The sequence below is a fragment of the Prionailurus bengalensis genome, chromosome D1, assembly GCF_016509475.1.
Source record: "Prionailurus bengalensis isolate Pbe53 chromosome D1, Fcat_Pben_1.1_paternal_pri, whole genome shotgun sequence".
NCBI lineage: Eukaryota > Metazoa > Chordata > Mammalia > Carnivora > Felidae > Prionailurus > Prionailurus bengalensis.
Window position 1 is genome coordinate 101,477,227 of NC_057346.1, and position 24,041 is coordinate 101,501,267.

Genomic DNA, 24,041 nt, shown 5'->3' on the forward strand with positions numbered 1-24,041 from the left:
AAATATCATGAGTATATATTTGGATTTTTTATTTCAGTTAATTAAATGTATCCATGGAAAGATATCACTTAATGCTAGAAAGCAAGAGGGTTAAGCATCATCTCTATTTCTACTTCTTAAAAAGAAAATACTGAGACTTTTTGGTCATGTTAAGAGTAAATGAGACTAGAAACTGTGTCAGAAATTGTGCTGTATTAGTAAGGTCACTCAAATCTTTCAACTCACCCAAGTTATGTGCCAGTTCCTCACAATGACTTTTTATCAGAAATTTAAAAAATAACGCATTAAACAAAATTTATACTGAGTTTCTCCGATTTTGTTGAAGGACAAAATTTTGGAAATTAATTCTCTCAACAGGGTTTGTTTACCCAGTCTGGTATTGCAAACATAGCCAAAATTCTCCAGTCCTCTGGTGTCAGCTCTTCTGATTACATGCTAGAGTCAGTTTCCCCACTCCTTCAGGGTAGTGTGCTTTTCTGAGTAGCTTTGGCTAACGGAGAGTAGTTGCAATGACGTTGTTCAAGTTTTAAGCCTCTGAGAGGCAACATGGCTTTTTCATAACCTGCGGGATTTTCACAATCTCTCAGGAAAGTTGCCGTGTTAACAGGCACAGCCTGTCACCCTTACCTCCAGCATATGATCTGACATCTAGCCAAGTGCCCTACATGGGTGTGAAGTCCTCTTAGATCACCTAAACTGCCAAGCTCATATCATATACATAAGCAGACCAAGCCAAGATCAATCATGTCATGATCAGATCTGCAGTACTATCTTACAGACTTACGCAACAGTGACCTATTCAATTAACAGTTGTTGTTTTCAACTAATATGTTTGGAAGTGGTTTCTCATACAAATGTTGGAATCACTCACTTTCTCTTCTGTTTGTTTGTTTATTTGTTTATATTGAGAGACACAGAGGGAGCAAGAGCAGGGAAGGGGCAGAGAGAGGGAGAGAGAGACTCGCAGGCAGGCTCCCTGCTCAGAGCAGTGCAGGATGCGGGGCTCAATCTCACAATGGTAAGATAATGACCTGAGCCAAAATTGAGTCAAACGCTTACACTGAACAACAAAATTAAGAAAATCACTGTGTTAATTTACAGAAAAAAAATGTGAGCATGGAGTGTAAAAGCTAAACATCTAAACATATGGGTAAAAAATCAACACTTGTGGGTTAACAACTTTCAACAGACATGCTTCTCAACATTTCAGTGGAAAACAGGGAAGGACGTGGTGTATTTTAAAACATCATTTTCTGAGATCTCACTAGATTCAGTACTCATTAAACACTCTTCCAGGAAAAGGGGATTTGAGTTTCATAACACAATGTGGCTAATTATGTTTGAGGTCTTTCTAATGATTCAGTCCTAAGCTGTAAATTGTGTAGGACTCGCTTAAGGAATCATATACACTGTGATGGATGTGGATGTTTCTGTGTGATCTGTGAATCAATGTGTGACCTTACGCATCTTTCCACAATGCCTGCACTTTTCCTAAACTTCACAAAAGCCGTGTCTTAATTCTTTGCGGAAGAAAATAACTATCTTATGCATTTTCATGTCTTTTTTTTTTAAGAGACAGCCAAAAAATGAGTCTGGGATCACACAATGGAGGATAACTATGAATATTTTTCTCCAACCTCAATCAAATGGGAACATGGGCACGGAAAACTGCTCCAGTGTGACCGAGTTCATTCTCCTCGGATTCTCAGAAGCCCCTGAGTTGAGAGTCGCCCTCTTCTCTGTGTTCCTTCTCATCTATGGAGTCACAGTGCTGGGCAACCTGGGCATGATGGCAGTGATTCAGGTCAGCTCTCACCTTCACACTCCCATGTACTTTTTCCTCAGCCACTTGTCCTTTGTGGATTTTTGCTACTCCACCGTCATCGTGCCAAAGATGCTAACTAATACCTTAAACGAGGACAAAGCCATTTCATTCCTGGGGTGCACCGTGCAATTCTACTTGTTTTGTACATGTGTGGTAAGTGAGGTCTTCCTGTTGGCAGTCATGGCCTATGACCGCTTCGTGGCCATCTGCAACCCACTGTTGTACACAGTCACCATGTCCCGGAATCTTTGTGTGGAGCTGGTGTCTTGTTGCTACCTGTGTGGGATGGTGTGTTCTCTGATCCACTTGTGTTTGGCTCTGGAGATCCCATCCTACACATCAAATGTAATTGACAACTTCTGCGATCTGTCCCCTCTCTTGTCCCTTGCTTGCTCTGATGTCACTATGAATGAACTCATGGTGTTCATTGTGGCCACCTTCAATGAGATCACCACCCTAGTGATCATCCTCACCTCCTACTTGCTAATTCTCATCACCATCCTGAGGATGCACTCTGCCGAGGGAAGGCGCAAAGCCTTTTCCACCCGTGCCTCCCACCTCACAGCCATCCTTGTCTTCCACGGAACAATCCTTTTCACTTACTGCCGGCCCAGTTCTGGCAACAGTATGGATACTGACAAGGTGGCCACGGTGTTCTACACTGTAGTGATTCCCATGCTCAACCCCCTCATCTATAGCCTGCGGAACAAGGATGTGAAGGAAGCACTCAAGAAAGTGTTGGGATCTAGATTACCTTTTGCAAAACTATTTTCTTAACTAGACATCAGATATTTAATGAGGGGCTGGTTTTGGGTGGATGTGAATGAAAAATAAAGTAGGTAAAAATTTTATGAGTTGGGGGACTATGCATGCTTTTTTGTTTTCCACTTGCTTGTCTTATTAAGCCATATATTATCTGTTTTATGGATGATTCAAATGCACCTGGTAATGTTGCTGCTCTCCCCAATCTCTAATTGCTTTGAGTGGGTTTGGGAGGCCTTGTTAGACTCTGTTTCTTGGCTTGAGAACAAATCAATATATTTCTAACAAAGTGCACGTAGAAAGACAAGTCTTTTCATCATCGTTAAAGCATGCAACCTTTTTCATCAGACTTTCATTTTTCTAGGGAATGCACACACATCTGTCTTATAACCTATGTATTTTAGCGAACATTTGGAGTAAATTTCTGTGTAATATTTTTAGTCATTTTTAAAATTATTTTTTCCATTGCCATATTATACTTTCAGAAGTTTTAAAGTTTCTTTAAGGGTATTAAGAAGCACAAAGTTCCAGTCATAAAATTTAAGTCATGGGATGAAAAGTACAGCATAGGAAATACAGTCAATAATTTGTAATAATGTTGTGTGGTAACAGATGATAACCAAACCTACCATGGTGAGTCTTGTGTAATGTATAGAATTGTTGAATCACTATGTTGTACCCCTGAAAATAATATAACATTGTATGTCAAGTATACTTTGATAAAATAATAAGTTAAAAAAAACTGTCTCTTCTACAAAATAGAGACAATACTATAATTTTCTAATAAAATTTCCATGAAAATTAAATTATGTCTCTTAAATTCTTAGCATTATATATGATATATTATAAATGATTAATAAATTATTTGTTGATATTACTATGGTTATTTTTAGTTTTACCTTTTATTCTCCATTCTATATTTTAATCCTTGATTAGATAAGTAGATTATGTATCTGATGCCTTACTTTTCTTAAGTTTCTGTGTTGTTACTAATGTTTTCTTTTGCCTTATATTATTTTAGGCATTTACTTTTTTTTTTAATTTATTATATCTTAAACCTATTGATTTCATTAGTTTCCCATGGCTTCTGGGGAAAAAAAGAAAGAGGACTATAAATTTGGTGGCCTCAAACAATAGACTTTATCGTCTTATAGGTTGTGAGGGCAGAAATTTGACATCACTGTTACTGGACCAAAATCAAAGTGCCAAGAAAGCCATATACCTTTAGGAGCTTCTTGGGGACAATGCTTTCCTCAACTCTTGCAGTTTCTGGTGGCCGCAAGCATTCTTTGACTTGGGGTTGTATTACTTCAAACTTCAAGGCTGGTATCTTCAATTATCTTTTATCTCTATCTTTATTACTCGTGTGTGTGTGTGTGTGTGTGTATGTGTGTATGAAAGAGACTGACTCTCTGAGGTCACCTGTGAAGGCATTTGCAGCCCACTCAGGTAATCAGGGATAATCTCCTCATCTCAAAATCCTTAGCCTAATCACATCTGCAAATGACCTTCTCCCAAATAAGGTGGCATTTGCAGGTCCCAGGGATTAGAGCTTGACATATTAAAAAAAAACATCCATTTTCAAATTTAAGACATCCACCTTTTAAAGGCCAAAGTATAATGTACTTTTACTGTGTTCCTACAATGTTAACACTCCCTTTGGTTTCTTACTTTCTTAAGATTTCATTTTATATTTGTTATTGACTATATTTTTATTGGACTTGCTAATTTAAACATGATATAGGTCTTTGTTGCTTAAGTGAAATAGGATGGAACCAGTTTCAGATCCTGAAGAGTGATTTTGAGGAAGATGCTTAATCTTGCTTAACCTTGAGTCTCTCAAATATAAACTGAAGACAAGTTGCCTGACTCAGAGTTATCACTGAACTTAAACATAATAACAAAACTGCGAAGACCTGGATCATAAAATGCACTCCTGATGTTTCTTAAAAAGATATCCTTGAGGGTAAGATTTACTTAGAAATATTCCAGTATTCCTGGCAAAGACAGCTACTCATTCATTATTTCTTTTTAATTGATGAGTAAATAATGACCAAGAATGGAGTTATATATTGTGCATATGATAAAAATATGGCTCTATATTGCTTTTTAAATGTTGTAAATGGAGTGATATTTCCCACCTCACCCATGAGACTTGGGTTTTAAGATAAAGGTAAGAGAAAAACATCTTTCACCTTTGGTCTTCCAACCAGAACAGGGTTTCTCCACGTTGGCACTATTGGCCTTTCTCTCTAGATAATTCTGTGCTATAGGGGTCTGGTCTGTATATTATGGGATGTTTTGCAGCATCCCTGACCTCTACTCACTGGCTACCTTTACCACCCTTCCCTACCTTTTTGATAGGCAAAAAGTCTCCCGACATTGTCCAATTTCACCTAGAGAGACAGCCACTTGAGCCAGGAGTCACCAGACTAGCAGGCTTCAGTATGTAAGAGCTCCAGTCTCTTCAGAGGGACCCTCGATATTGAGCTTTTGTGTGTTTAAAAAGCCTTTTTGGTTAGCCAGAAGCTCACATTTTACCCAGTTACTACTCTGATCTCTCTTCAGAATCTGCAATGTTCCTTTCAGAGACCTTGGGTTTTAGGGTCTCAGACACACAGAATAGCTTTAATCTGGGATTGAATAGTTACTGGTCTCCATATCCTACTAAGACACAGGTGCAATTTTCATATGGAGAAGCTGATTGTTTCGTTTTATGAAAGAAAGAAACAAAGAAAGAAAGAAAGAAAGAAAGAAAGAAAGAAAGAGAAAGTCTCATTTACATTCAGCTTCACAAAAAAATTTAAATATCAGGTTTCTTTTTCCCTCCCAAGGTTACTTCATAGATAACATCCACAATTGTCTGGGAATAATTGAGAAACACTGAGTGCTCCTCAAATATCTGAAAAGCAACTACACAAAAGTTTCTTTTCTATTTCTTTAAGTGGTTTTGTTTTATTCATATAATCTGATCACTCCCTTACTTGCAAACTATAGGAGTTGATATGTAATTCTCATTCTCTTAACTATTTGCATCTCAATTTTCCAGTGGGGACCCAAACTCTCCTATTCTTAGTTGGCCTCTGTCTTTGCAAGGTTGATTTGCAACTCTCTTGGGAGCTTTTCAGGTATAATTTGAGGCCAGAGCCGTTATTTGGAGGGCAGGGAGAGACCAGAAGGAAAAGGCAGGTCACTCCAGGTTGATAGGTACCAGTTTTAATTAACAAAGGGAACTTATATATGAAGCTTGTCTTGGGCAGTAGCAAGACAAAATGGGTTCCCGCACCCACCCACCAAATCTTAAAAGTTTATAAAAAGATCCTAACTGGGTTCAGTCACATATACCATGCAGGTGTACTTAATACCACATCACTAACTCAAGGCTAGGTCCTTGGAGCAGCCTCTGGGAGTGGGAAAGGCAGGCAAGACATACATTTCAAGGACAAGGGAGGGGGTGAGGAGCCTCTGAGTACCTGAGTCTAACTCATCAGTCATTCAGCAGTCACGGTTTTTGTTGTTGTTTTTAATTAATTAATCAATTAATTAAAAATTAATTGATTAATTAATTAATTAATAATTAATTAACTAATCAGTTAATTAATATCCAAGTTAGCATATAATGCAATAATGATTTCAGGAGTAGATTCCAGTGATTCATTCCCTATGTATAACACCCAGTGCTCATCCCAAGTGTCTTCCTTAATGCCCTTCGCCCATTCAGCCCATCCCCCCACCCACAACTCCTCCAGCAACCCTCAGTTTGTTCTCTGTATTTAGAAGTCTCTTATGTTCTGTCCCCCTCCTTGTTTTTATATTATTTTTGCTTCCCTTCCTTTATGTTCATCTGTAATGTATCTTAAATTCCATGTATGAGTGAAGTCATATGATATTTGTCTTTCTCTGACTAATTTCCCTTAACATAATACCCTCTAGTTCCATCCACTCAGTTGCAAATGGCAAGATTTCATTCATTCATTCCCGAGTAATACTCCATTGTATATATATACCACATCTTTATCCATTCATCCATCGATGGGCATTTGGGCTTTTTCCATACTTTGGCTATTGTCAATAGCACTGCTATAAACTTTGGGACTCGTGCCCCTTTGAAACAGCACACCTGTATCCATTGGATAAATACCTAGTAGTGCAATTGCTGAGGAACCTCCATACTGTTTCACAAAGTGGCTGTACCAGTTTGCATTCCCACCAGCAGTGCAAAAAAGTCCTCTTTCTCCGAATCCTTGCCAACATCTGTTGTTGCCTGAGTTGTTAATTTTAGCCATTCCGACTGGCGTGAGGTGGTATCTCATTGTGGTTTTGTGGTATTTCCCTAATGATGAGTGATGTTGAGCATTTTTTCATGTGTCTGTTAGTCATCGGGATGTCTTCTTTGGAGAAGTGTCTGTTCATATCGGTTGCCCATTTCTTCACTGATTATTTGTTTTGTGACTGTTAAGTTTAATAAGCATATTGGATATTTCATTTGTGAATATCTTCTCCCATTTCACAGGTTGCCTTTTACTTTTGCTGATTGTTTCCTTTGCTGTGCAGAAGCTTTCACATCTTTTTGATGATGTTCCCCAGCATTCAGCCAATGGGATTTGAGGAAGTGTTAATGGCCAGTAATCAAGAGATGCAGTGACTGGTTTCTGACTGGATTGGTTCGCGTGAGTGGTTAGTGAGCTAATAACTTAACTGAGGTTCTGTTAGAAATGGAGCTTCTTTTTGTTGATATAAATCTTCTGGGCATATAGAAGTTCAAAGCTGCTTATAGTTCTCTTTGCCAAAATACCAAGATGTATATATACAGATCTGGCCTTATCTTTCTTCATGAGGCAACACATTCTTTCTAAATCTCATTTTCAGGTCTACAATTATGCCGCACACTTTCCAAACTTTGTGTAATTGTTTATGTTGTTTCTTTTATCATCTCTTATTCACTATTCTGTAATTGACAAAATTCTTAAATGTGCAGTTCAAGTTATCTTTCTTCTTTCTGTTTTGTACCCAAAACACTGTCTGGTACACATATTTACAGAGTAGATGTATTTATTAAAGAAAGATTCTCTGAGCTATTCTGGCCTTGGATGGCCAGAATCTCACTTGCACATAGATGCACACTTAGCACATATCAGAGTCATTAACTTCAGCCATAATTGGTTTTCCACTGACATTTGACTTTTAGGGTCTTCTAATTTTCAACAGCTAGATAGTAATATTTTTGCTTCTTTCCAGTTTATTCTACCATCCTATCACATAGAATAATACTCTGATAGCTGTTTGATAAATTGCTTTGAGCTGGTAAAATCAGACGAAAAATAACGTAATCTAATTTTATATAAGAATCTATCATTTCATCGGGATGCCTGGGTGGCTCAGTCAGTTGAGCGCCTGACTTCGGCTCAGGTTATGATCTCGCAGTCTATGAGTTCAAGCCCCGTGTCTGGCTCTGTGCTGACAGCTCAGAGCCTGGAGCCTGCTTTGGATTCTGTGTCTCCTTCTCTCTCTGCCCCCAACCCCCCACCCCCCACCCCCCGCTCATGCTCTGTCTCTGTCAAAAATAAATAAACATTTTTTAAAATTAAAAAAATAATAATCTACCATTTCAAAACTAAAAAATATAGTTTTCTTTGAGACATCTTCAAGTTATAGAAAAACACATTACATCATTTCATTTTGTATTTTTGAGTTAAACAATTCCTCAGTAGAACTGTTTAATTGCTCACATATCTTTTCCCACTGGGATTTGGATATCAGAGTGTGTATTCCTGGGATCCTAAATGAGATCTGAAAGCTAATCTCAGAAGACTCAAGGCAAAATATAAAAGGTGTTGCATTATCCTAAGGAAACACTGCCTTCCTAAGGGAGGCCCAGATTTCTTATATGGACATAAAAGTCCTGCACATATGGATTATGGAAAATCTTGCAATGGATTGTTTTTTTAATATTGTCAAACTGTCAATAACTGTCAAAGCTGATTTTTCCAGTGAAAAATGAACTGATGCTGACAACAGAGTAGTAAGGTAAATGAAAGAAAGATAGTGATCTGGTAAGTGTTCTTCACATAATCCTGGGACATCAGAGTTGGGCAGGATTTCAAGTGCTCATCTTCATAAAATCGTTTATTTTACACACAGACAACTGATGTTTTGAGAAGACACATGCTTATAATTTTTTAAAATGTTTTATTTATTTTTGAGACAGAAAGACACAGAGTATGAACGGGGAAGGGGCAGAGAGACAGGGAGACACAGAATCCGAAGCAGGCTCCAGACTCTGAACTGCCAGCACAGAGCCTGATGCGGGCCTCAACCCCACGAAGTGTGAGATCACGACCTGAGCCAAAGTCGGATGTTTAGCTGACTGAGCCACTGAGGTGCCCAGAGAAGACACCTGCTTAGAATAACACAGGTTTTATTTCTCAAGGTATTTCCAGCAAAAGCAACATTACCACCACCACCAACAACAAAAAAATCACGTTTAATAGATGATATTCTTAAGACAATCTTCAGCATTATTGGACTCTGATTAAAAACCTAACTATAAACACAGCTCTCATTGTTTCTTATTTTTTTTTAAGTTGAGCAGACTGAAGTATAAATTGAGGCTAATGCATTTGTAGGTCATACTATTTATTCTATCCTGTAGTCATGTGTTCATATGAACAATTGTCAATACACAGGTGACAGGACTGGGGTAGGATTGGGGAGTGGCTTTGAGGCAACAGAAAAATGCTTTACAAAGTTAGTGACTAGCGCTCAATATAGAGCTTTGACTGTCAGAATATACTATTTTACTAAACTCTTTTCGAAGCCCCCAATTTCATCCTCACCTACCAATTGCATTGAAGAGAAGATTTTTTGGTTCCTCTTTGTACGCTTCTGACTCTTTTATATCTTCCATTCCTTTCCCCTTCTATTGTTCCATTTGACATTTATATTTCCTTTCCTGAAAGTCTTTTTAATCTGAACGTATATAACATCCTTGAAAGATCATTGTAAGAAAATATTCTCTATAAAAATTACTTTCTTCATTACCTTTGATTCTGTGATTAGAAATAAAGGATTTGGTAGCAAATAAGTCCAGCAAAAAGTGGTTCTTCTCCATGGCTCAGACCCCCAACCTTATTTTAGCATTGGCCTTAAAGATGAGCCTCTTTTTTTCATGCCTACTTTTTGGTAGTCATTCTTCATAGATACCAAAAGAGGGCATGACATAACAAAGAAGCATTTCATCCACGTTTGCCTTTCTAGCCACTGGCTCTAATTTTATCCCTTTTGCCTTCACAGTGGTGGCCATTGTTCCACTTTTAGGTCAATTGACAATCTTATCTCTCATATTTGTAGACAGGAACAGATGAGCTGTCATTCAATGAGAGTTGATATTTTCTAAGGAAGATGCCATATGTATTTCAGGAAGGGAGAACTCCAAAGAGTTGACTAGTAGCTCAGAGATAGCACTTTCTCCAATTAACACTTTTTTTTTTTAAAGCAAAGTGTTTGGAGTGAGATACAGTATATGAGATAAAAATGGGAATATATGTGAACACTGAAGGTATTTCAATGCTGAGCTTGTAGGGGACAAGGAATATTTAAGTGTAGGAAGAAGACTACGTAACACAAAATCTATTTTATACAGGTAATTCTTACAGTGGCTTATGAATTCATTTTGTAGCGTGTTTGAAAGTAGAATGAGAATTGATCGGAGAAAATGAGGCCAATTAAGAAGTTCAACTGAGGAAATTGAGGGATGACATTACATAATGGAGTGTCAATGATGATAAGAAGGAAACGTTTCTGGGGCACCTGGGTGGCTCAGTCGGTTGAGCATCCAAATTTGGCTCAGGTCGTGAGCCCATGGTCTGTTCGTTTGAGCCCTGCATCCAGCTCAGTGCTGACAGCTCAGAGCCTGGAACTTTCTTCAGATTCTGTGTCTAGTCCTCTCTCTGCCCCTCCGCCACTCGCCCTCTGTCTCTGTCTCTCTCTCAAAAATAAATAAACATTAAATTTTATTTTTAAAAAAAGAAGGAAACATTGGATATTTGCCACGTTTTGCAGATTGTATCAATGGTTCTTCTCTGGCTTCAGGTAAGAGGAGGTATCTTACTTGGACTAGCAGTGGAAGTGGCAGATATATATTCAAGACAGGAATCATAGAATAGTCATATGTTGTAGGAAACAATAGTAATTAAATATAGTTTTTGGCACACTGAAATGTACATGTGACTCTTTGTTAGGTCACTCTGAGTCGGACAGATGCTCATGTGAAAGTTATCACTGTCTACTTGGTACTGTAAGGAAAGGCACAGAATTATGTTGGGAGAGTGTACATAGCGAGGAGAGAAGTAGGTTGAGAAGGAAGCCCTAGGAAAGTGCCACTGTGCATGAAGGAGGCTGAATAGGGGCAAGTTGACATTAGGAATGAAATCAAGAGAGGCGTACAAAAGCCAAGAGAGGAAGGTATTTTAAGATGAAAGGAGAGGTTGGGGCACCTGGGTAGCTCAGCAGGTTGAGTGTCTGCCATTCGGTCAGGTCGTGATATCACAGTTTGTGAGTTTAAGCCCTGCATCAGGCTGTCTGCTGTCAGTGCAGAGCCCACTTCAGATCCTCTGTCCCCCTCGTTCTCTACCCCTCCCCCACTCACACTCTATCAAAAATGAATAAACATGATTTAAAAAAAGAAGAAAGGAGACGTCAAAGCTATTACATGAAATAGAGAAATAAATTTCATTACCTACTGAAAAATCTTTGACTTTGACAAATAGGACGTAGTTTGGAATTGAAACAAAAAGGGTTTTAAGTCATTGGGATAAAAATCCTATGTGAGTAGGCTGAAGTGAGAAAGTAGAAACCAGTGTAGACACTTATAAGAAAACCTTGAAATAAGATGAAAGAAAATAAATGGAAGTAGATACAGGGTAATATTTTTAAAGGTGACATTGACTTCAATGTTATGTGCTGCAAGGTTATGAAGGAAAGATTAGTAGTAATGGTATAAGTATCTTAATTGATGCAGACATCAGAACTGGGTGCACAGTTGAAGGGATTAACCTCAGAAAATGTGAGGGCATGATATTCCACAAAAGGAAAAGAAAGGAGAGAAGAAGCCATCAATGAATCCAAATGCTTATATCATGACTTGATGAGAAAGTTGAGCATTTACTTCCTTGCTATCGGATCTTTTTCTCTACAAGACAGAAATCATTTTCTGGTAGTGAGAAGAAGAGACCCAAAAAGAGAATGAGACCTAAAAAGAATTATAAAGGTTTGCAATAGAGATTAAATGAAGGAAATAACTGTATGCTATGAAAAGTTAAACAACAATTTTATGAATTATATATACATATATGTAAATATAACTTAAAATCGTGACTTTTAGCCTAACACCTTCCAGTTCCATCCACTTTGTTGCAAATGGCAGGATTTCAGTCTTTCTCATTGCCAAGTAGTATTCCATTGTTTATATGTCCCACATCTTCTTCATCCATTCATCAGTTGATGGGCTTTTAGGCTCTTTTCATAATTTGGCTATTGTTCAAAGTGCTGCTATAAACATTAGGGTATATATGCCCCTATGAGTCGGCACTCCTGTAGCCTTTGGATAAATTCCTAGTAGTGCTATTCTGGGTCATAGGGTAGATCTATTTTCAATTTTTTGAGGAAGCTCCACACTGTTTTCCAGAGTGGCTGCACCAGTTTGCATTCCCACCAATGGTGCAAGAGGGTTCCTGTTTCTCCACATCCTTGCCAAAATCTGTTGTTTCCTGAGATGTTAATTTTATCCACTCTGACTAGTGTGAGGTGGTATCTTAATGTGGTTTTGATTTGTATTTCCCTGATGATGAGTGATGTTGAACATCTTTTCATGTGTCTGTTGGCTATGGGGATGTCTTCTTTGGAAAAGATTATTATTTTTTTTCAGTCAGAGAAAGACAGATATCATATGTTTTCACTCCTATGTGGAATCTGAGAAACTTAACAGAAGACCATGAGGGAAGGGAAGGAGAAAAAATAGTTCCAAACAGAGAGGGACACAAACCATAAGAGACTCTTAAATACAGAGAACAAACTGAGGGTTTATGGCCAGGGGGGTTGAAGGAGAGGGGAAAATGGATGGTGGGCATTGAGGAGGGCACTTGCTGGGATAAGCACTAGGTGTTGTACGTAAGCGATGAATCATGGGAATCTACTCCCAAAACCAAGAACATACTGTATACCCGGTATGTTAGCTAACTTGATGATATATTAACAAATTGTGACTTTTATACAAATATAGAATGAAACTTTCAGTGATTTTACTTCATCATTCATTCCCTAAGCTGTTCTAATTGGTATAAAAGATAATGCAAAGAATTATAGATCAAGAATTCATCATTAAGCAGGGCATTTAAGATGAACATGGCTGTTATATATAAAGTGATGAATCACTGAATTCTACTCCTGAACATTTTACCATGTATATTAACTAACTAGAACTTAAATTAAAACTTGAAAAAAAATTCACAAATAAATATACAAATAGACTAAAAACTGGCTATTTCCATAGAAGAGAGGGAAATCCATTATCTCTACACTCGACAAAATGCACATGTCCGTAGACAAGTATTGTGTTGCTATCAGTTCTCTGCGACTTACAGATTTCTAAACTAGAGTAAGGTCAGTCAAAGGCAAAAAGATAGAAAGGTAAGGAGAGTGATCCTTTTTTCAACATCTTTTACAATTATTCCTGGCAGAGGGCATGGACACATTCCTGGATATCGTTATCATCTTCCCTGGATTGAATTTAATAAATCTGTAGGCATGAGAATTTCTCTAGCTATGTTCTGTAGCTTGAATTCCAGAAAAGGAAAACAGACATCTGGATCGACTCAGAATTGCTAGGCTGCCAGATTTAGAACCGTGAAGGAACAAGATGGTGAGGATACGGAGACTGTGGAAGGAAATTCACTTAACACTTACAATTTGCTTATAAGGCACTATCACTGTCATGTCATAGGTGATGAACTGAAGCTCAGTGGTTAAGTGGCCTGACCAAGGTCTCACAACTTCTGAGAGACAGAGCTGCGATTCAGTCACTTGTATGATTAACGCAGAACCTTTCTTCTTTATATCTTATCAGCGGATGTCGAACAACTCTTCAGAGTTTTTTTGTTCCTCAGAGGGACAGCCACAGCTCAAGGTAAGGAACAGAAGTTCTGCTAATCTTCTCACAGAGGGCTTCGGCTGGAACGGCAATGCTATCTGTTGTGAAAATAAAAACAACACAAACGGGAACAGAAGCTATCCACTCAATTTGCTGTATACCCACGTGGTTTAGCCACTATTACTTGACATTGGTGGAAGATGAGGGAGTCGAAGAATGTATAGCTCAACAACTGATTTGATGGCAGTGCCCTTAAATACAGAAAACAATAGCTTTACGTGATAGAAGTGGCAGAGTGTTGATTTAAGAAATTGAAAATCTGCATGTTTGAAATGTATAATACCCTATATCTGTATATATATATATATATATATATATATATATATATAATATATATACACACACACACACACACACAGAGATATATATATATCTGAAATGTATATACCCTACCCTAGCTGTGGATATGCCCATGTGTTATCAAGACATGGATTTAGATAACAGTGGATTTAGAATAACTCTTCTATTTGTTCTGTCTGGGTTTTTTTTTTTGTTATTGTTGTTGTTTTTAGTGAATGTTGAAGTTATTAATATTGTCATCATTATTACTTGTGCCACAACTGCAGAGGTCCGGGGCACTGCAGAGGATGGAATTGGAGAACCTCACTGTGAAGACTGAGTTCTTTCTCTTGGGATTTAGTGAGCATCCAGAACTCTGGAGGGTTCTTTTTGCTGTGTTCCTTTTTATCTACTCTGTTACCTTAATGGGGAACCTAGGGATGATGTCATTAATCATGACCAGTTCCCATTTGCACACCCCTATGTACTTTTTCCTCTGCATACTGTCCTTCGTCGATGTATGCTACTCCTCCGTCATTGCCCCCAAATTACTTGCAGACCTGGTTTCTGAGAAAAAGACCATTTCTTACAAGGGTTGTGCTGCACAGTTATATTTTTTCTGTTCTTTGGTTGACACAGAATCTTTCCTCTTGGCTGCCATGGCTTATGACCGGTACATAGCTATCTGCAACCCACTGCTTTATACTGTTATTATGTCCAAGAGGCTTTGCTGCCAGCTTGCGATTGGAGCATTTTGGGGGGGTACCATGAGCTCAATTATTCACACTACAAATACCTTCCATCTGTCTTTCTGCTCCAAAGAAATTAATCATTTCTTCTGCGATATCTCCCCACTCTTCTCTCTGTCCTGCACTGATACTTACATGCATGACATTGTTCTGGTAGTTTTTGCTGGTTTAGTGGAAGCTATCTGTCTTCTAACAGTTCTTCTCTCTTATGTCTGCATCATAGCAGCCATTCTTAAAACAGGTTCTGCTGAAGGAAGAAGAAAAGGGTTCTCCACTTGTGCCTCCCATCTGACTGTAGTCACTATTTACCATGGTACCCTCATTTTTATTTATTTGCGCCCCAGCGCTGGTCATTCGCTGGATATTGACAAAGTGACCTCTGTGTTCTATACATTGATTATACCTATGTTGAATCCCTTAATTTACAGTCTGAGGAACAAAGATGTCAAAAATGCCTTTAGGAAAGTGATCAGCCGAAAATTGCTTTCTTAAGAAAGAATGAAATTGAGTCTGATGACTTTTTCAACAATGTCTGTTCTTTGACCTTTGGTTCTCACTGTTGGGAAAGTCAGTTTGATATGGATGTTTCCCAAATCTGTGGGTAATGAGGCCTCAACTACAAAATAAGGCCAGAGCCTAACATCAGAGCCAGGCCCAGTCACATCACTTGTATTATGTCTATCTGTTTATTATTTTAAAGTTAAAACTTTTAATATGTATTCAAGGAGCAGATTTACCCTTCACATAATATCCTATATTTCATATTCTTACTCCTTTTTCCTCCAATCCTAAATTTTATAACAATTATTCTCAACGTTGGATAAGCCATTAAATGTCACAACCCTCTTTTTCTGAAAGAAACTAAATCCAATTTACTGAGACTATTTTTCAATTAATTTTTATTCCCATGTAAATGTGTGCATTGCAGCTTAGCTGTCTAATTGTATTCACTCTAAAAAAATCTTCTCTAAATTTTAACTCCTATATGTTTTTTTTTCTGATATCTCCTTCAATTACAGATGATACGTCACATCATAAACTTCATTAGAATCTTAAGTGCGCTTCCTTTGAGACTCTAAGAATTTTCTATATGACATTGTAGCTGTCTGTGTGTGTTTTATCCCTCTACTAGACTTACTCATTTATTACTGTTGCTTATTTGATGCCTTGCCTCTTTATCACAGCATTTTCCCCAATATAGATACTGAGTAAATGTTCATGAAGTCAACATGAGTACATTTGCTATTGGTTGTTTTTTATTTAGATTATACACCTATGGATAGGCAGAAACTATTTCTCTTGCAGTATTTTTTTTTTCCTTCTCCAGAGGGCTACCATAAACACACATGACTGTTTCAAGATATTGTTAAGCATGGTGGCTTATTAAAAAACAATTTGCAAATATCCACAAAGTTAACGTCTGGCTCATAAACTATTTCCTCGAGAATGTATGGTCTGAAATCTCTTGACTGGTAAGCAGAGAGCTGAAGTTCCTGAGGGAGGCTATTCTCTGAGAGCCAGAGATGGGATCAGAAGCCAACAAATGGTGAGATCTTAGTTAGGTGGGCTGCTGGGACTTGGCTTTTAGACAAGGTGTGGCAGAAAGTTGAAAAAAGTGTTAAACCCAAGGTGAGGTTGAACAGTGGGAGAGAGGGTCAATCAGACAGGAAAGCCTTCTGAAAGTGAAAATGCAGTCTGGGTTACAAACAAGGATCACAGTTACATTTACTACAGTGGAAAGGATCTTTGCAAGAGGGTTTTTGTCCATACAGCTCAGTGGTGAGGAAGGGCTCTGGGTAATGTGGGCTGTCAGTAGGGAAGAATGGACTGGAAGCTTGATCACAATGAGAAACAAACACTTCATCCTAAATACTGAGCAGACAATGTTCACCACAGTGTACAGGTTCATCACAGGAAATGCATATTGGTTCTTTTGTCATTAAGTGTATGTTACCTCATAAACTGTCCTCCCCCCCGCACAGAGGGTAGGGAGAGACTGAAGAAAAAGGCAGACCATTCCAGACTGCTCCCTGGAATGTTTAATGAACTGACTTACAAGGCTTGTCTTGGGCAGCCCCAAGAGGAGTAGATTGCCACTCCTGTGCTCCAGGATCTTAAAAGTTTATACAGAAGCCTTAACTAGGCTCAGTCATGTAAACCGTCTGGGGGCCCTCAACACCACATTGATCTTTAAGTCTATGTCCTTGGAAGAGTTCAAACTGTGGGAATAGTGGGCAGAAAGTATAGTCCAAGGACAAGGGAAGGGTAAACAGCCTCTGATTCAGACCGCAGGTCAACCAGCAATCACATTCTCTCCACCACCTCCTCCAACAATGTCCCATTTCATCCTTGGCCCTTGGGATGGGGCCACGCAGCATAACACAAAATGGGGTATCCTGGGACTGATTACCTAAACTCGTTTCTTGGCAATGTGGGGTTTGAGACTTGGATCAGAAATATAGTTTCAGGCATCTGGCCTGGACATGGGAATAGTGTGGCCAGCCTGGGTAGTCATGAAGAAATCTTTGCTCAGGAGCGAAGGCAACATTAGGAAAAATAAACCCCAAGGTGGCTGGGTAGACAGTTCCAAATAGGACCTGCAGCTGTGATGTGCAACTGGAACCCGAATGACCGGGTGAGCAGGCCCTAAAGGGAATAAAGATGGATCCTGCGGACACCAGTTCATGATAGGATGCCATGAATGATACCATCTTCTCTTTCGACACCAGGTTTTAGTTCCTGAGAGGGAGCTGGTTGACCCTGAATGATCTTAGAAAGTCCCTATCGTCCTCAGATAAATAGATATATACCTTGTTATAAAAATATCTATGTCTATATCTATATTTATTTACATGCATGTGGCTTTAATATTTACATGTACGTGGCTTTAATATTTATATGGTTTATATGTTATATAAACATATAAATATGTATATATGTTTTATATGTATATTTGTATATATGTATATAAATATGTTTATATGTTTTATATGTATATGTTTATATGTTTTATGTTTATATGTTATCTATGTATGGGTATACACATATATGTATATATATATATACTCATATATAACATATAAATATTAAAGCCACATACATGTAAATATTAAAGCCATGTTAGGGAGATGAAGAACCTGAGTAACAAACTAATAATCTGTGGTCACACAGCTGACAAGTAAATGACAGTATATAGATGTGAACCAGGTCTGTCTCACTCTGAATTCCAGTTCTTATCTTAACACCTGTCTCCTCTTTACGGTTTTTTAAAAAAATGAAAGTAAAACACAAACAAAAACAAAATCCGCATTTCCTGTCCATGGGTAAAGGCTATTAAATTAAAGTCATCTTTAAATGAAAACATAAAGAAGAACAAAGAAATCTCTTTTATTCTGACACACATATGTGAAAGCTGGCCAGGGAATCTAATTTCATGTGACATGAATAAGTTTAATTTTTATAGATAGGAATATAGTTAATATGTTTTTCACTAAAGTACATCGTGATGGGAAGGAATTTGGACAATGATGGAGAGGTACTGATATATGACATATTCTAAACAACAAATAAATTATTTGAGATTGCAAAGTGAAATGGTCAATAGATAATGAAATACTTTGATTTGTCTTAAAAGTCCATCCAGTCAGGAATGCAAAACTAATAAGCTGCTAATAATTTCACCTTTTCAATGTGTTATATATTTTTTTGATTTTTTAATGTTTTATTTATTTTTGAGAGAAAAGACAGAGAATGAGTGGGGGAGAGGCAGAGAGAGAGGGAGAAACAGAATCAGAAACAGCTTCCAGGCTCTCAGCTGTCAGCACAGAGCCCACAGGGGCCCGAACTCCCGAACCCTGAGATCATGACCTGAGCGGAAGTTGGAAGCCCAACTGACTGAGCCACCCAGGCGCCTCTAAATGTGTTATTTAATGCTTATGATATTTTGAGATACACTCAGCCCATTTTATACACTAAAGGAATGAATATATATATAAAACAGGAAGGAGATTTAAATGAAAAAGCCTGTAAAACCATGGCCCTCTCCTCCCAGAACCAGAAGAAGGTGCCTCTGTAATTCCTTCTTGACAATAACCTAAAATAAAATGAATCTTGAGCAACACTCTTTACGTTTTTCATAAGTGGATTAAGTCTTAATTGATGGCAGTGTAAACAACACATGCAATTAATTAGGTTTTTGGCAAAGGACATAAGATTACCTGACACCCAGCTACCAGCAATGACCATTATTAAAACTGTGTTTATTTGTTTCACAGATAAACAGACAGCCAAAATCGTCAATTATTACAAATATAATTCTATGTAAATTTTACTGCGCCCTTTGTTGTTGTTGTTGTTGTTTTTTCATTGAACACATGGATTAGGTCATTAAATCTTACTTTCAGCTTAAACTGTATCAATTAGGCATTTTGGTTTTTTAAAAAATTTATTACGATAATGTTATGAACACATTAAGAAAGATGGAGTCCTCTTTCCAGTGGCCTTTGGACAAGGTATAGGTCCTTGTCCAACTGTCATTTGTGAATTTTCTGTAAAGTTGTCAGCAACACCAGCTCTGTTCTCCAGAGTGAGGGCAGGAAGGGGAATGTACAAGCTGCTGTGCACTGGGAGGTGTGGTGTATAATTGGAGCACCTGGTCCTGGGGGTGTCTGCTGAAATAACCAGGCCAGAATGAAGAGGAATGGATGGTCCAAAAAAGATTTTTACATCCCATGATCCGTATCCCTGATGGATATTTCAGCCTAGGCAAAAAAAAAAAAAAGTTTGTGAAGATTTAATCTAAGATGAACATACTAGAATAATATTAGCAAAGCAAGTGTGTGTGTGTGTGTGTGTGTGTGTGTGTGTGTGAATTTACAAAGTCTCCTTGCATCAGCTTTGCAGGGGACACTCATTCATTAATTTAATAAATGTTTTAAATGGCATCTGGAGCTGAGCTTTGTAAATAACAGAGTAGAACTCTTGGTGAACAATCCTGGAAAGGGTATTGCATTCACAGAACTTTGAGCTGGGGCAGGATATTTTTAATTTATTCTTATATATTTACTTACTACCGAAATACTTGTGAGTGCCATGATGGAACATTTATAGGGTGATACCAGTCCACAGGAAGGGTGCAAACAAACCCAACTTAACTCACAGACATTCCCCTCTGGCTGAGCAAGTTTATTGAACTCATCACTTACAAAATACTATAATCTTAAGGAGTTGTGTTTAACTGACACGAGGAGAGTAGTTCGCAGGAGCACCCCCATGAACAGAGAAAGCGGGTATAAAAAGATCCTTATTGCAAACCAGCAATAACCTAGTATTACTCTTACTTAGTCTGAGAAGAAAGCTAAGATCAATAATGACTCCCCACACTCAATTTAGGTACAATGATAAACGATATAAAACATCTAGAAGGTTGTATTGGCGAGACTACAGGAATCTATGCCAAAGGATCTGAACTTCAGCTCTCAGAATCTTTTAAAAAATACTTTTTGGTGAAAAATCCAACTTCAAGTAATGATTATTTTTTTCAGGGCACCTTTCACATCCTTATTCCGTAAGCTGTAGATCAGTGGGTTTAACATTGGGATGACGACCGTGTAGAACACAGAGGCCATTTTGTCCGTGTCCATAGAGTAACTGGAGCTGGGTCGGAAATACATGAACAGGAGTGTGCCGTGAAATATGGCCACTGCGGTCAAGTGGGAGGCACATGTAGAAAAGGCTTTACGTCTCCCTTCCGCTGAGTTCATTCTGAGGATGGTCATTATGATGTAGGTGTAGGAGAGGAGGACAGTGATGACGCTGCACCCCACCACACAACCAATGAAAGTGAACATCACTATCTCGTTTATAGATGTATCCGAAGATGAGAGGGACAGCAAGGGTGGGATGTCACAGAAAAAGTGATTGATGATATTGGAATTGCAGAATGCCAATCGAAACGTGCAACCGGTGTGGATTGCCGAATCCACAAATCCCACGATGTAGGCAAGGGCCACGAGCTGGATGCAGATTCTCCTGGACATGGCCATTGTATACAGAAGTGGATTACAGATGGCTGCATACCGGTCGTAAGCCATGACAGCCAACATGAGACACTCCACATCTGCGAAGGCCCCGAAAAAATACAGCTGAATTGCACACGAGTTGTATGGAATCTTCTTTTGCTCAGATAAGAAGCCAGCCAGCATCTTGGGAGAGACAGTGGAGGAGTAGCAGACATCACAGAAAGACAGGTTGCTCAGGAAATAATACATGGGTGTGTGGAGCCTGGAGTCCAGTTTGATCAGCAGGATCATCCCTAGATTGGCAATCATGGTTATGGCATAAACCAGCAGAAAGAACACAAAGAGCCCCTGCTGCACATCTTTTCTTCCAGTAAGTCCTAGGAGTATGAAGTCTGTCATCACAGAGCAGTTCTCAACAGCCATCGCTGAGATCTGGGAATCCCTGGTTGTGAAAGAAGGAAATGGAACCACGATTAACATCATTCTATTATCTTAGTAGTTAAACTGCTGGTCCTTTCTATTTTTCTGTATTCAGGAAAAGAGATGAGCAGTGCCGGGACTGTTTAGGTTAAACAGACTATCCTGGAAATATATACATATCCATACCAATCGATTACATGATAGTGATAAAAATATTGCCTGCATTTCAACAGCACTGTACAGAATTTGTAGCACACTTTTCATCCAAATTAAATCATGCTATTTCCACACCACCTATGTAGTTTTTATGATAACTTTTGCTATGTCTAGTTTATAGATTGGAAACAATATCCTCGTAGTTTGAGGCAATAATTCTCACAATAATCCAGGTATTCTCATAAGGTAGCTGTTTTTGTTAAATTTTGCCAACATGAGTTATATCCTGTAATAGGGAAGCATAATTAAGTAAGAGGTGCAGGTGATGAATATATTCCTTTGTTTTCCCTCATCATCCAAGAAAGTGGAGTGGACAGAGGTCTGGTAGTTTCCTGGATATGACGTTCTCCCACAACCCCATTAATTCTATGTTCTATCCAGTCTCAATAAACAAGAGGTAGAGACAGTTTGTTCCAGGACCCACTGGAGCAAGGCAGATGGTGGTTGCTGAACAATACAGTGGAAGGGTCTCCATGAGCGCTACGGCAGAGTGGATAGACAGGAGTATGCTGAGGCTAACCCCGCTCTCCTCAGACAGTTGCTCTTGCTCAGGAGAGAGTAGGAAGAATTTGGTGGACCAAACTGTAAGGATGCTGGATGCTGATCACAGGGACAGGGCAGCAAGAAAGGGAAAATGGTTTAGTGTGTGAGTCCATCTGCCTTAATTTACTATAATCAACAAGATCTATTCACCGACAGATCAGATGCATAAGTCACATGGTAAAAGTACTCATAAATTCACAGTCTCTAACCTCAGATAGACTCATTCCTGAATTGCACCCACAACCTAATTTTCTAGAAAGTGTAATATTATTTTATTGTTTTCACTGAATGCTCTTGCACAGAATATCTATGAAATCTGCCTCTCTTTGCTTTAAAGAAGTTGGTGGTGGGGTGCCTGGGTGGCTCAGTCAGTTAAGCATCTGCCTTCAACTCAGGTCATGATCTCGCGGTTCATGGGTTCGAGCCCAGCATCGGGCTCTGTGCTGACAGCTCAGAGCCTGGAGCCTGCCTCAGATTCTGTGTCCCCCTCTCTCTCTGCCTCTCTGCCCTTCTGACGTTCTGTCTCTGAATAATAATAATAAATAAACATTAAAAAAAAAAGTTGGTGGTCTTTGGGAGGCCAGCGGAAATCTGTGTCCCACAGTTGTATTTTACCCAACAAATGATATTTGTGCAGTATCATAAGTGACCTCTTCTATTCCATGAGGACATAAGAATAATGGAGATGAAAGACAGAAAATGAATATCTGAATAATGATCTAGTGTTCAATGTGCATATTTCCAAACTGTTGGCCTCACCTCCTTTAAATACCTGTCCCTGTGGACGTATCAGTTAAAATTGTCTTCCTTTAACAACGAATATATTTTTTTAAATATACAAAGTGACAGTAAGAGATTTAAAATAATAAAAAAATGTCCAACTAGCTTGAGAGTCCACGCTCCCATTTTATTGTCGCCCTTGCTATCTGTGTATATATGCATTTAAGATACATTGATCCAAGTAATTAAAGTTAAAATATTTCATATTCTCCTTTGGTTTTATCACATGCTTTCAGTTGAAAAGGATAAAAAGCTAAACAAATCTAAAGTATAAATTAAATATATATATATATATATATATATATATATATATATATATATATCAGTACCTTCCCCAGAATTACTGACTCTGTTGTACACAGCTCTGTCTGCAGGAGGTTCAGCAAGCATTGTCTCCTGAATGAGCCAGATTATATAGTCATCTCTGTATCTGGTCCCTGGGTGTTGAACACTTGGCCTCCAAGGAATAAGTCACTTAAAAAAATGACATCATTTATCATCTGATATTTCATATAGGCTGCGTGACTGAAAAATACAGACTTCTAAAAAAAGTTCCTTTTGTTCCTCTCTATTCTTACTCCTCAATGGTACACTTAATTAGCAAGAGTAAAATGACTCCACTCAATGAGAATTCCTTATTTCAAGTTTACTACTCTTCATAGAAGCATTTTGTTTAATTCCATAATTTACAAACAAATACCTGCTCACATTTATACATTATAATGTGTATGTGTACACATTATACATATATACATTTACACACATCTACGGACACTCTTCCATAAAAATATTCATAAAATAAAAGTTGTTGTAAAAATAGCCAAACAAAAAAATAAACAAACAGAAAAACCTGCCATAATCTCACTGCCTAGGGAAAAGTAGATTTCATTGTCTATATTATTGGATATGTAATTTTTAAACAAAAATGGCATCAGAACATACATTATATATAACAAAAGTATTATGAATAGAGGCAACACATTTCTTTCTATTAATGGACATTAATTTATTCAAAGGCATTTTTTCCTTTTTACCTTAGTCAGATTTATATTGTTTAGTTATCAACGCATAGTATGATATATTTCATATATTAATACATATCCCCGGTTGTCTTTAACAACTTATAATATGACACAGAAATTGGGGCGCCTGGGTGGCTTAGTCAGTTAAGTGTCCAACTTCAGCTCAGGTCATGATCTCACGGCTCCAGAGTTTGACCCCCATGTTAGGCTCTGTGCTGA

The 24,041-nt window shown here is 38.2% G+C and overlaps 3 protein-coding genes across 3 annotated transcripts; 2 read left to right on the forward strand and 1 right to left on the reverse strand.

The window, feature by feature from the left end:
• Positions 1 to 1,654: 1,654 nt before the first annotated feature.
• LOC122484329 (olfactory receptor 5L1-like) lies at positions 1,655 to 2,602 on the forward strand. The gene has a single exon (XM_043582291.1). The coding sequence runs from the start codon at positions 1,655 to 1,657 to the stop codon at positions 2,600 to 2,602; it is 948 nt and encodes a 315-aa protein (XP_043438226.1).
• Positions 2,603 to 14,359: 11,757 nt separating this feature from the next.
• LOC122482754 (olfactory receptor 5I1-like) lies at positions 14,360 to 15,313 on the forward strand. The gene has a single exon (XM_043579051.1). It carries the CDS (start codon positions 14,381 to 14,383, stop codon positions 15,311 to 15,313), a length of 933 nt encoding a protein of 310 aa, XP_043434986.1. The 5' UTR covers positions 14,360 to 14,380.
• A 5,027-nt stretch (positions 15,314 to 20,340) lies between these two features.
• On the reverse strand, positions 20,341 to 21,264 carry LOC122482755 (olfactory receptor 5W2-like). The gene has a single exon (XM_043579052.1). It carries the CDS (start codon positions 21,262 to 21,264, stop codon positions 20,341 to 20,343), a length of 924 nt encoding a protein of 307 aa, XP_043434987.1.
• Between the last annotated feature and the right edge of the window lie 2,777 nt (positions 21,265 to 24,041).

Coding starts and splice junctions, on each gene's coding strand:
- LOC122482754 (XM_043579051.1), top strand. CDS start 14,381: ATGGAATTGGAGAACCTCACTGTGAAGACTGAGTTCTTTCTCTTGGGA.
- LOC122484329 (XM_043582291.1), top strand. CDS start 1,655: ATGGGCACGGAAAACTGCTCCAGTGTGACCGAGTTCATTCTCCTCGGA.
- LOC122482755 (XM_043579052.1), bottom strand. CDS start 21,264: ATGGCTGTTGAGAACTGCTCTGTGATGACAGACTTCATACTCCTAGGA.